General features: G+C 42.0%; 1 protein-coding gene across 1 annotated transcript; it reads right to left on the reverse strand.

Moving 5' to 3' along the window:
• Positions 1-4,516: 4,516 nt before the first annotated feature.
• nrarpa (NOTCH regulated ankyrin repeat protein a) lies at positions 4,517-8,807 on the reverse strand. Its single transcript, XM_034708961.1, has 2 exons — positions 8,587-8,807; positions 4,517-8,397 (listed from the first exon to the last, which is right to left on the reverse strand). Exon 2 carries the CDS (start codon positions 7,897-7,899, stop codon positions 7,561-7,563), a length of 339 nt encoding a protein of 112 aa, XP_034564852.1. The 5' UTR covers positions 7,900-8,397; positions 8,587-8,807; the 3' UTR covers positions 4,517-7,560.
• Between the last annotated feature and the right edge of the window lie 5,159 nt (positions 8,808-13,966).

A 13,966-nucleotide genomic window follows, 5' to 3' on the forward strand; every position in this document is an offset into this window, starting at 1 on the left:
TGATGGAGTTCTCTATTCATGGAAAAAAATGTACTAACTCATGGAGGGAACACAGTTCAAGAGTAAAATAGAAAGTTCACACAGGATAAATAAACATGAAAAATGATAATGATAAGTTGAGAATTAAGGGTTAAGGAATGTAATTTAAGACACCAGGAAGAGCAGTTTTTGCAAATAAGAATACCAAGATCCACTGATTGCACACTCTGGACATGGATACCTGTCCCAATAAAAACATGAAGTTATGGGAGGAGATGCTCTGTCACATGCAAGGTGGTAGGGTAGGGTTAGCACTGAACCCATCTGAAGAACTATGCTACTCCAAGCTCCACAGAGCATTTTGCCATTTGTTGCTGTATAGTTTGTTGCATTGTTTGCATACAAATATGCTGTTTAAAAAAAGGAGCATACTCTTGTTTGGCACCAGATACTCTGACATATTTAGCAACTAGCTAGCATAGTGGAATGTACATTAACTAAAGGTGGCAATATTAGTTGTTCCTGGTTGAGGGACTGCATCCTTCACATTTCACTTCGTCACAGCAGTGTGTTGAAGGCTGCGGCATTTCGAAGGCTTCTTCAAATGCAACCTTCTTTCCTGGGTCACGAAGGATCCAAATGTGTCCTTCATGGTCCAACCTATACCCAGATTCATTGTGCACAGAGTCATACGAGGTGGTGGCTGAGGATTAAACTGTTAAATGTAACTCTTTGGTTTACAAATAATCAAATGGCTAGCAATAAGAATGCTTCTTAAAAAAGCTTAAAGGGGTCTTAAAACTTTACATTATTTTAGAACGCCTGTGGGGACTTTTTAGCTGGCCACCAAACAGACTGAATTGTATATTGATGTGTCTTTATGGCCTACAAAATCAAAAAGGACCAATAACAGGTTGGCTATTGTTATTGTTGTAGAGGTACTGTTGATGTCTAAAACTACTGGCAGGGTGTAAGTGTCAGTCCAGGTGATTGATTGCATGCTACAGAAACCTCCTTTTTTAACTGTTCCCACTGCAAAGATTCTTGTAGAGTGACGCAGTTGAAAGTTCAAATACATCATGGTAAGATTTTATGTAAATAATAAGTACATTTGCACATTTACAATAATAAATCTGCAAAAAAAACAGGTACTCGTTTATCCACAGAAGGAGCCACAATCAACACAAACAGAAAGTTCCTGACAAGAGCTTTAAAAGGACTGGCAACAATATCTGTCATTGGTTAAATTAGCTGGTTGGTAGCTAGTTACCCATTGCAAGGTGACATGAGAGCCACCATGTTACGGTTAGGGCAGGAACAGATGGGGACACAAACCGTTAACACTGTAGACTACGCAGACTAAGAAAGACGCACCCATCGTAGTGTGCGTCCTTTCAAGGATGCAACCCATCCTGTGTTGTATCAGAAACTGGTAGAGACCAAAACAGAGCAAAAAGGAGAGTCAGGTTTGATGAATTAGTCATAGAAGTCTCACTATCTGTGCAACACAACTCTGGATGGTTGCTTAATCTTTTCCTCAAAGTCAGCGAAGTATGCAGATAAGAAACTGTTAGCTTGATGATATAGAAGTAGTGTCTTTGGAGCTTGTTGTGCTGCATTCAATTACACTCAATAATAAGTCAATGCAAGTTTGAATATGGTCTTTATGTATTGTAATGACAGAAACAACACGTTCTTATCAATAATGTAATTAAAGGCAGGAAAAATCTGAAATAACTCCACACTCATCCGTACTATACTACTGCTCCTGACTGAATTGAGGGTATGATTATTTAAATATAGAATAGAGTGAAGTTACAAAACTGAAAAGTTCTGTGAACATCTTTGTGAATGAGGCCTCGGGTCTACAGGTGTGCATGCAGTGGGAAATTTCCTGAACAGCCGTAAGCATTTCATGACTGCGGTGCCTTGGCTCCTCCATTATCGTAAACATATTTTCAGGCTATGCACACCCACACAAGTATTTTTCAATTACTCATGCTGATTGCACCCAAAGTTGGGTGGAGTTATCATGGGAAATAAACCACTCACAAAAAAGAAAACAATCAACAAGATAAGCGAACTAAGTCTGGTAACAAAGTGTGTTTGGGTCATCCAAGTTGAAGATTTTGATACAAAGGGAATAAAAGGACTTTTCAAGTACCTTACATATAGTTTCAAGAGAAACAGTTCAAAAGTTGTCTTAAAAAAATTCAACTAGATCACAACCTAAAGGGAAGTCTGATTCAAGACTCTGGAAAACCTGTTGAACTTTACTTTAAGTTCCTCTTTACGTGGCTTTTCATCAATCAACAGGGTCCTGCAAAAGCTCCAAAGTTCCTCATATGTCCTCTAATGCCAAAAAAAAAAAAGGATGTCATTCAATCAAGCCGTTAGTATTACATCATTACTCCTTTGCACCATCTTGATAATACAGAGGCACTTTAAGGAAGTAATGCGTGAGATCCCACAATCTGAGCTCCCATCATTGTGCACCAGTATAACCGGAGCCATCAAAGAATGAAGAATTTGGCGTTGTAGAAGCAATTAAATTGCATTTTAACACAAATCACAAGATGTTCAGTTAATCTGGTGTCTTACAGATTTAGTGTAACCCTTTAAGTGCGGGGTGTTAGCATGGATATGAATATTTTATGAGGTGGTGAACAATGGGCTATCTGAATAGAGATGGTAGATATTCACAGATGATTGCAGCCGCTGAGAAACTAACACTATTCCACTACGTTTCTCTTTTAGATATATAAATATACACAAGTACAAGGCTGGACCTTGTTATTTTTCCCGATTTGACCTGTTTATGTCCCCACTCGAGTGATTTTGGTGCTGCTCTGGTTTAAGCGTTAATGCAGTTCAACAAAAAACTCCTCTAGTTTTTCCTGCAGAAATCCTCCCAAAATGCCTTATGTTATCTGGCTCACTGCAAGCTGCTCCGTGCACAGGCCAGACCAAGACGAGCGAAGGGAAGCCAAGGCACATGAAGAACCTATTAGGGGGCCTTGCAGCCAGCAGCAGCAACCCTGGGAGGCCAGCCAACTCAGTGTGTGAACAATAGGGAACCCAGCTCAACAAAAACATCCTGCAGAAGTGAGAGACTGGGAGGGAGAGAGGAAAGGACGGGCGAGGAGCAAGCCAGATAGCCCGTTCGGTATCAAAACACAGAGGCGATGGTGTTAAAAAGGAGCTACGTTTCTCAGTGTTAAGTATGATGAAGACATGCATTGGAGTGGTGCATTTGTGTGGTCACAGTGCATTTTAGCCAAGTTATGGATGGCGAATTTCCAGATGGAAAGCAAGTTTAACAGCTATTCTTCAACTTTTACAGTACAACTTTTAATACTACTCCATCAGGATCACAAAGCACTCAAACTACACTTCCATCACATTTGTAACCCCCCATTGCTCAAACATATGCTCTCAACTACTGGTTGACACCCAGTCAATGTTGCAACACGAACAGGTCCGACATGTAGAAAGAGGTATTGTAGTGTCGCTTTTCCCACGACCCTCCCACAGCCGTGCAATATCAGTCGCAACTCAGCCTTTCCAAGAAACGAGGAGAGAACATGACTTAATGAAAGGGTGCATTTCAGAGAAACAGGTGCAGGGAACCAGGGGGACAATACATGTGTTGAAAAATGTAACGCAGTGTCTTGTGCTTTTTCTGTTAACAATGCAACAAGTTCACACACAAGGACAAGAAGTCAAATCAGAACCCAGGAAAGGATTAAAAATGTTCGTTAAAGCTTTAGAATCACATCAACTTTTGTAGGCCAGCTAAAAGCAAGCACTCACTCAGTTTCTCAACAGCTTTTGGCTGCAAATGAATCCATGTGTTCAAATCTTTCACTCCTGACTGGTCCAAATTATGTGAGAGCGAGTAACAGGAAAATCAAACTATTTTCAGGACAATTTCATGCACCATTACAGCAGGATATTTCGCAATAAAATTCACAAAACAAGGTCCAACAAACCAGCTAACTGCTTATTATCTAGAAGCAGAGGTGCAAAGCTTGAGCAAGCAGTTAGTGAAATGCTAAATGCAGAAAGAAGAGTTGTGTTAATAAGTGAAATGTGTATGAAGTGAGGGGTAAAAGCAGGTTGTTAGCAGGGAACTGAATTAGTGTAAAGCTCCCTCCTTACTCGCAGAGAAGAAGTGTGTGTTGGGAAGTTTTTGAGTGTGTGTGGGGGTAACATAAAACCGGCTCTCCCACAACACACACAGGGGAGGGGACCCTTCTTTAAACCGAGCCTACCCACAATGCACCAGGGCTCCTTTATCCCGGCAGTGAAAGGATGAGGCCAGATGAATGACAAAAGGAGAGAATGGGGGATCTGGGTTGGGCCCGGCTTGGAAAATAGGGGAGGGAGAAGAGAGAGAGAGAGAGAGAGAGAGAGAGAGAGAGAGAGAGAGAGAGAGAGAGAGAGAGAGAGAGAGAGAGAGAGAGAGAGAGAAGGGGTGTGTTTTACAAACTTTTCTAGGAAAATCACATGAGGGAAGGAGAGAGGAAGAAATGTATGCATACACCAAGGGTTTGAGTTTAATGATTTCTTTACTGGCTTGTACACAAACGTACAAAAATAATACAGCACTCATCTCCACATGACATCATGTCATCATCACAGTGTTACAAATGTTCAAAAATAAAAAGAATACAAACAGGAAAAATAAATCAAACATGGTGGAACATCTGCATCACTCATGAAAAATCAGCCGTTTCCTCCTGCTTGAAATGAAGCAAGACCAGAAACACATCTTGGTCCAAAGAAGTCTTATTCAAAAAACAAAACAAAGAAACATCTCACTCACCACTCCGGCGGCTGGCTCCTAACGTCATAAATGTTATGACCTTGGTAAGCCACACAACCACACAACCGTGCAATTTTTAATCATGTTACAATGATCTTACCATCAAATGTATTATTCCCCTTTCAAATAAAACAGGAAGACAGCACTTCAGAAAAGAAAGTGCCCCAAGATATCATCATCATCATCATCATCAGCGTCCATATATATATATCCATATGTATATATACATACACCCAATCACAAAGATACACGCATCTTTGTTAAAAAAAACACAATGTTTTTTCCACAAAGTAACACACACATATTAGGACATCATCACCTGGAGCATATATTTATACAATAGTATTTTGTTGTGTATGTTTTTTTCTATTCAGAAAAAAATTAAATGTTGACAAATAAACGCCAACTTTCAACAACAGTCATCAGTGCAATATTCAAAAACAAAACAAAAAAGAGAGAGAAAAATAAAACATCAAGTTTAAGACAATCGATGCATATTTCAATTGTTGCCTGATACCAAATCTATACCATAATGTAGTGGATCTATCGCTTCACTTATTTGTGGTTGTTCCAGGTTGTAACAATGGGAAGTTATCAGTCTGGATGACTGGGGCTATACAGTGACAACACAGGTGGGGGACTCATGAGAAGCACACGCACAGACAGACAAAACACACGCACACACACAAGCTGAATTTTTAAAAACACACTCTCTCAACAGCATCTCATGAGGTGAACCTGTGCTGCTGTGAAGCTTTGACAAAACTGTGATTTGAGCAGTAGGATTTGTAAAATCAAAACAAAAAGACATCAAAATAGAAACAAAAAAACAAGCAGCATTGATACAAACGTTAGGGTGCCATGACTTTCAGGAAACTTATCTAATCCAAATTTGTTTTTTTCCTTTTCAGTGAAATCCTGCAAATAGTCATGTGGTGTTGCTTTTCTTTTCTTTTTTTAAGTCTTCATCGTCCAACAGTATAAGGGTCCTGCTCAGTAGTAAGTAGTAACTATTCCAAAGCCTTTGCTCCTGCAGTTACCCCGCCCAAACACTGGGGGCGCTCAAGGCTCCGCATTTTTTTGTGCAATAAAACTCCCTGCGTTTATAAGTCATGCGATACAATTCCATTTTTGTATGACTGAAAAAATAAAATATGAATGATGAAGAATGACAGATAGGGGGAAAGAAGAGTTTTAGCGGGAAGATATGCAACAATGGCAGTGAAATAGAGATACAGAGAAACAGGAAATTAGAGTCCCTTGCAGAAAAAACGATGCTTTGCTTGTCAGAATTGGTTTGGTTGTAGTGTAGAATAAACTGTCCCGACTGAGGCTGCAGGAGTGGATTCATTGCATGTCCTGTTTTGAAGTCCAAAAGCATAAAAAAATAACACACTGATATGCGGATGATCACAGACAAATTGTGAGTCTCTTCAGACTCCAAACAAAACGTGGCAGAGCGGTGTGAGAGAGCTGAACAACTTGAGAATACTTTATAGTCGAGGTAGCTGGCAAAGGCAACCAAACAAAGTCCTTTAAATGGGAGGAGGAGGAGGAGGTGGAGGGAAAGGGGAGAAAGTCCTCTTGAGGGGTCAACAGGCTGTAACAGGGAGGGGGATTCTAGGTTGGGAAGTTGCAGATATACCTCCACACGGGACAGTTTACACTACGAGACTGAAGCAGCTTGAGTCACCCTCTTACACTCACAAGATTTTTTAAGAAGAACCACAACATATTCAAAAAAAGAAAATGCATCTTCTCAATGTACCTTCATAAATAAAAAACCCAGCCCGCTTTCACAGTGATGACTAGGATGTTCATAAAATACTGAAAGGAGATTATAAAGTGAATTCCAAAAAAAAAAAATGCAACTTTTGTTTTGATACAAAGCGGAAGCAGCGGTTTTCTTATAATATAACACATTGACCCAAAAGTGGTCACACTGGCCTGAAGAAGTTGGACGCCAGCATGGCAAGATCAACACAGAGCGCATTCAGCTACTGTCTCTTTCAAAATAAAACAGAAACATAAAGCTATTGTGTACAGTACTTCACAACAATAATGGAGTCACAATTGTTGTTACATAATGGTTACACATCTGAAAGCATGTTGGATAGCCACAATGCCGCTCTTTGAGTAAAAAACAAATGAATCTATTAAAGGAATCAGACCTCTGGTAGCCAACAGAGGGCAACCCTTCTTCTCGTGTTCATGTGTCTTCCCTTTCAGGTATTCCAGCATGTAGCCACACAAGCATCAAGTGCCGTTATTTATTTATTTTAAGATAAAATAACTTAAAGAAAGGGTTTTAAAATGAGGAGCAACATGTCAAAGAAACTTTTCAGCTGTATTCTGGGGATGGAAGGGTCGAAATAAAACTGGACCATCTGCACTCTGGAGTCCAAGCACACACATGATACACAGACACTGGCTTCTTTTAGAGTGGATCTAGGAGACACATTCAAGAGGAAAGCTTTAGTACCAACAAACTCACCGAAATGGCGTTGTTTTTATGTGAAAGATTCGTGTTGCAGCACTGTGTATGACCCGTGTGGTGCTTGGCTCCGGAGCGCACAGAGAGCCCCGTTTGGTTAACATTGAGGGGAGATTACTGTGCAGGCCTGTTTTGACTTTCTTTTCTAGGATAATTTGGCACAACTATGAAGAGCAAGAGCTTGGCTTTCCGTGTGTTGCAGTTTTATTTCCACTTGTTGTTTTCTGATTTTTTATTTTTACCTGACAGCAGAGACAGATCACCGGGAGCCAGAGGAGTACTTGGCCTTGGTGATGAGGTATAGCACAATGTCTTGGTGGCCCCCGAAGGCGGCGATGTGTAAAGCACTCCACCCTTCCCTGTTGGCCAGTCGGATATCTGCGCCAAACTTCACCAGCAGTTTTACCAGCTCCAGGTTGCCGTCAATGACGGACTGGTGCAGGGCCGTCTGTCCTTCAGGCCCGAAGGAGTTGACGTTGAACTCGCAGTTTGTCATGTTCTGCAGCAAAGAATGCAGCTCCTTGGTGTTGCCCTTCTTCACCGCCTCCTGGAAAACCCTCTGCGGCGCGGAGCAAGTCGACACATCCGCCTGGCTCATGGTTGCAACTCGCTGGAGGGTGGGGGAACCACTAATCCTGCCCGGGCTCTAAAGCTGACAATAATCGTCTTCTCCCTGTTGAGCGTCTCTGGTATGGTGACAATGCCACAGTTACACTGGATTACCACCAGTTATTAAGGCACTTAAAAGTTTTAAAACAGGAGAAAGAGCTGATTATATCCCAAAAAGGACAAGAGATGAAATAACACACTCGGTGTGCAAAAAGGTAAATATATGAGATCCTAAAATCCTCTAAAACATATTAGGGTGCTGAAAAGCGATCCAGAGGTCTGCGGATGTATTCCCTCTCTCTGAAGCAGCAGCAGGTAGCCTGTAGCAGGGGATGGAGAACAGAGACACCTCCGACTCCACTCGGCCAAATTGGAAATATGACCACACTATCTCCACAGGGTAGCCTCCGCAGACTTTCCTTGAAGAGTCCGACCTGTTTCCTGGTCCTGGCTACACGTCCCGGCTATATGTCGCTGCTCATGTGGTCTGGGAAAGACAAAAAAGCATACAGAGTCCACATAAATCTCGATTCCTCACCAACACACTCCGGGGAGACCCCACATTCCTCCACATCCAGCAGTCAGAGCAGGGTACTCCGTGCGTAAACGTTTACGCACGGTTACACCGCTCATTTTTGCCACTTAACATTTAATCCGCTGCAGATTTGGGACTTACCTGTGACAGATGGACGGGTCCGTAGCGACGAAATCGATACAAATCCACAGTGAGTCCCCGGTCTGTGTCCTCCGCGCGGTCCGTGTGAGTCTCTGCTCTGCGCTGCGCTCTGGGGAAATATTTTACGCGTCCTCTATTTGCATGACAATACAGTCCTAAAGAATCAACTGTGGAGGAATGGGCGGAAACCCGGGGAGGTTATAGGCTGCCGGCTCGGTTAGGGGGAGGGATCAAGGCTCCTGTGAATTTGTAGGGAGGGGGCGTGGTCATCCGAGGGGGGAGCCAAATGTTGTTGCAGAAATATTAAACAAGCCGCCCGCAGCAATATTAACGGTGAGCCCTACATCCGATCTCCTGTTGCCGACCCCAGGAAGCGGACTGAAAGCCAGAGGCATGGTGCTGCCAGAACAGTAAAGTGCTGAGAAAGCGGGCACGGTGTGAGGGATCATCCACTGGATTAACATCAACAGGAACTCCCTCTACGTTTCACTGGCTGCGATGTAAACGGAGACTACAGAGCATTAGAGGATTGTGCAAAGCAAAAGGTTACTAAAAATAAAGCCAAATAGACATTCAGAAAACTTATGTCCAACACTCATGAGGTAGTTTACGCAACACTGGAAGATTACATTAGGCATGTGGGCACATCAAAACAGGTGAATTAGTTATTTCACCGATTTGCTTCTATAAGGGAATACATATCCTCACTGCTACATACATTTTGGGCAAATGATTGATAAAAAATGTCTCTTTTAAGGCAAGATGGAGCATTTGGACTCATTGATACCCTTTCTCAATGGCTTAGGGCAATAAAAGGTGCTGATAATGATACACTACACAGGAGAGGTGTCTGATAATTACTTGGCTCAACTTTCCCTGCTGTGTGACCCTTAAACCAATGACTGAGTGCCTTTGAACACATTCCATAATTTGCGCGCAAATATAGAACACAATGAATACAACTTTGACTGAAGTTCGGGGGTAAATATCCGATGTCTGATCGGAGGCTTTGCGTGCGTTTAGGAATAAGCTAGGACTTGTGAAGGGAAACGAAAAATCAAACAAACCAAATGGAAAGGACAGTACAATCAAACCCCAAACGGTTGTTAGGATCCTTATAAAAACACCTCAGAGGAGGAGATTACAGGCGGCTGTTTAAATCATAAACTGCGGATATATTCCAGTTGTTTTCAGACGACTAGACTGTGGGACTTCAAATAACAAAAGCCCTGCGCTACTTCCTTTTTACAAGTGAAAAGAGGTGACGCTGTGCGCAGATTGACACGCCGCTCAGCTCCCCCCGCCACCGTGGGAACTGGGTGCCTGTGAGTGTGTGTGTGTGTGTGTGTGTGTGTGTGTGTGTGTGTGTGTGTGTGTGTGTGTGTGTGTGTGTGTGTGTGTGTGTGTGTGTGTGTGTGAGAAAGAGAGAAAGACAAGATGGTGACAGATACTGATAGATAGAAACACAGTTTAACAGAAAGAACGCATGTGAAAGTGACAGATCTGGATAGAGTGGGAAAGAAAGAGAGAAACATGTGGAAACCACAGCAGGTATAAGTCTCTGCCTCTCCTCCTCTGCGCCTTTTGCTCCGTTTGGCGGCCAGAGTGCTTCATCTCATCTGTGTAACACTTTACAAACCGCTCTCCGCTCGGGTAGCGTGGTGGCTTTCTCACTGTCCTCTTTTTCCCACACTCTGAACTGTACATTTGGTGCACGTCTGTGGCTGCATCTGTCTACGTGAGTGTGACGATGCATCTGTGCATCAAGTGTGTGACAGACAGCAACACAAATCCCACATAAGAAGGTCACAACCTTATGTATCTAATCTTTTGAGAAAACCTGTGAATAACCCTCTCAGATATTCAGCGTTATTAGTGACTATAATGGCACAGTTGGGAGTGCATTATCATGTGCACAATGATGCTGCTTTAGACATGATTGCACGTGTGTCCATTTAAGAAAAAAGGTGGGTTATGAGACATAGTTCAAGTGCAGCTCTGCAGTACTGCTCAAGCTGGTTTATCAAATTGCCAATAGCATTGGTACAACTGCAAATCAATTCAAATGTATTAAATGTATTGAGTAAACAAAGCAGCAGACATCTCACTTTAAAGAAATCATTGCATGTACTGTTTAATTATACAAATAATCTACTCAATTTTTTTTCTCCATGAATCTAGGTAAGACTACCTGTTATCTGTTATTTTTAATAACAGGACACCTTTGGGTGCCTAAACCAAAGCCACCATTAACTGCAGTCATTTTTTGTTGCCTAATATAAAGTACAGTAGCACAGGTGTTGTTAAAAAAAAAAAGATCAGTATGTAAATGTGCGATTTTTGGTTGTAATGATGAAACGGATTTGACTTTAAGATATACCAAGGCTGATTTCAACAGTGAGTTAATTGTCGTCAATTATCATTAATTAACATACAATGAACATCAGATTCAAGAACCTTGGTATTTAAAAGTGAGCCGGTATACAATGCAATTTAACCTGATAGCCAATCAGCAATGAGTACGCCTGCTAACCAGTGTATACTCATAAGGAATTGAAAAGAAAGATTGAACAATAGGTTAAGATGTTTGTTGAAGAGACCGTGTGATTCATATGTTTTTGACACTCTTTTTGCATCTGCAGGTGACTGTTTGTGTGACTGCGCGCTGCCTGCTTGTTTGTTCCTCTCACAGCTGCAAACGTTCCAAAATAAAGACTGCGGCTCTGACTCATTCATAGAAATGTGGTGAATACCTAACTCAGATCTTTTATGTCAGCTACAGTAGCAGATGTGTGATTCCCTCAGTCTCCAAATGACACAGCATTTGCTTGAGTTGGCACTGGAGTTCAAAACTCTCAGCACATTGGGTTTCTTTTTCGAGATATGATTCCAGGAGTTGGTAATTTTAGGATTAGAACACATTTTATTATGTTTGTTATATAAATGTTTCTTTCTTGGGGTTACTGAATGGTGCAGAACATCTTCTGGAAAATCAGGAACATCTGTCCGCTATCAGAGCTTTGGCTGCACCGCGTCTGGACACTTGGAAAACATTTGCACAGACCGCAGGAGCCAAAAGTTTCTCATTTTGGATGGGTTTCTCCCCCTAAACTCTGTGGCATTTGCTCTCCTCTCTCGGCCCCCCACCACTTCGCAGCAATGAGTCTTTCTTGGTAATGTGCGTCTGGGAAGCAGCCAAAACAGATACAGCCACGAAATCGTTGTCTAGATATACTTCAAAAAGACATTAACTACTTTGAAACACATATTTTACACATTCTCTGGATTCTTTGTTGAAGGGCTACATTATTTACCCAGTTGTTTGAAGGGTAGAAACCAATTCAAAGCAATTATTTACGCATAGGATTACCATATGTGCGTAAAAGCGCACCACGTAAACCCCAGTCATTTGATCGTGAAAAAATCGAAAATTCGCCCCGACTGGAAGATTTGAGTTGAGGCCAAATTTTCTTCAAATACCTAAATGGTAAAAAGACACAAAAGATAAAATAATTCAACTCTGTTTCTATTTTTGCAGCAATATCTCTGGTCTATCGCTGTGTGTTGAAAGAAGCCAGAGCCGCGCAGTGATGTTCGGCTCCGGAGCGCCGGTTGGATCAGTGCACTGTACCGAGCTTTGGCGCCGAGACCCGGGGCAGCCAGGGCCAGACTCAACGGGAGGAGCCTTCCGTCCCGTCTGAGCATGTTGGTGCGCATGCATGTCACCACAGAGGACAGTCAAGACAGTAAAACTTTCAGGAAATCAACGCACAGCTGTCACGTAAAGCATCGTTATTTATCATGACGCGTTGCCAACAATATTCTCCTACATTCATACCAGAGAGTATGTTGAACTCAGATTGCTGTGTGAAAGAGAGAGCGCGAGAGAGAGAGCGAGAGGAGAGAGAGAGAGGGGTGACGTGTTACCGGGAAGGAGGGCCTTCTGAGTCCGATTCAGTCCGGGCACCACGTGTCCTCAGAGCGTGGGAAAGAGGCGAGCTTTTCTTCCCAGCAAAGAAAGAGCAGGGATCAAATAACACGGTGCTGCAGCAGAAAGCTCGCGCTCTGTGCAGAGGCAGGGGCTGCTGCGACCACCCGGACAAGGACGGGACAAGACACACAGAGAAGGGTTTTTATCTGGATGCTAGGATGTAGACTTCATTCATAGAGCAATAAAAAATACTTCAGAGTTGATGAATGTTTCTGGAGTTATTATACAGTCTGCGTTAAAGAGAAGCGCATGGCAATATGCCAACATCTTTTGTTTTTCAGGATGTGTCCTTGAGAGGAAATAGGTCATTAGTTTGAAATTATATTATTAGGGGACACTATAAAAATGTGCACCTTGACGAAACCTCATGTAACGGATTGGGATTTTTGTTATCTCACAGTCCAATCTTTCCTCCGGATTGATGTCAAGTCATCCTCTGCTGTTTGCGTCAGTCTTTAAACAAATCTAATTTGAGATAATGTAATGCAGCGATGAAGATCTGCTTCCATAATCTAAATGCAATCCTGAACGAGGAATACGGAGAATAAACATGTGACTGTAAGAAAGTCAAGGTCTCTTCTCTTGTAATTGATGCACATAAACACCAGCGGAGTCCAATTATGCTCTGACGTCATTGCTAATTGAAGCACGCGCAGTTGGCTTCAACCGTTTTAAATGTAATGCATCTATACATAATTGACGGTTTATTTAATTGGCAATTTATGAGGGATTCAATTCAATTAATTAATTCATTAAAATTCCATATTAAAAAAAAAACATCCTTCCTCACTTAGTCTGTGTTGTTATTTACCTTTTCAATGCACCAGGAGCACCCTGGCTACATTCAGACCTGTGAAATGCGGCTAATGTGAACATTCTCTCCAGAAAGTAAAATTGTCTAAGACCAAAAAAAGGAATCAAGTATTGATCAAACGGCAACCTCCAGTCTAAAAATATGAGTCCAATGCTGAAGTGTTAAAAACTGCAGTTCATCGAGGATCCACTTGAGGCTGGCTCCGGAAGTACCAGAAACCACATCCACACCTATTCAAAAAAGATGATATGTACAGCAGAAATAAAAATGTTAACAGCCTAGCTCATTTCTTGATGGGCACATATTGTGAGGGGTTGAATTTATTCTAAAGCAGCAGGTTCAAAGATATTAAGATTACCAGTCTTCCAGTGAAAGGCACAGCTGACTTGATTGAAAGCCCGACTCTTTGTGTCACAATCACTCGACAGCAGCAATATGGCTCCCGCCGCCGATTGACCTCAAAACAGCGCTTCAGAAAAAGATGGGGGACGTCACAGATACTACGTCCATATTTGATACAGTCTATTGTATTGATTCTGATTTAAGGATAAAAATATTTGAAAGACTTTTGGGAA

Source organism: Notolabrus celidotus, chromosome 19 (assembly GCF_009762535.1).
Source record: "Notolabrus celidotus isolate fNotCel1 chromosome 19, fNotCel1.pri, whole genome shotgun sequence".
NCBI classification, from domain to species: domain Eukaryota; kingdom Metazoa; phylum Chordata; class Actinopteri; order Labriformes; family Labridae; genus Notolabrus; species Notolabrus celidotus.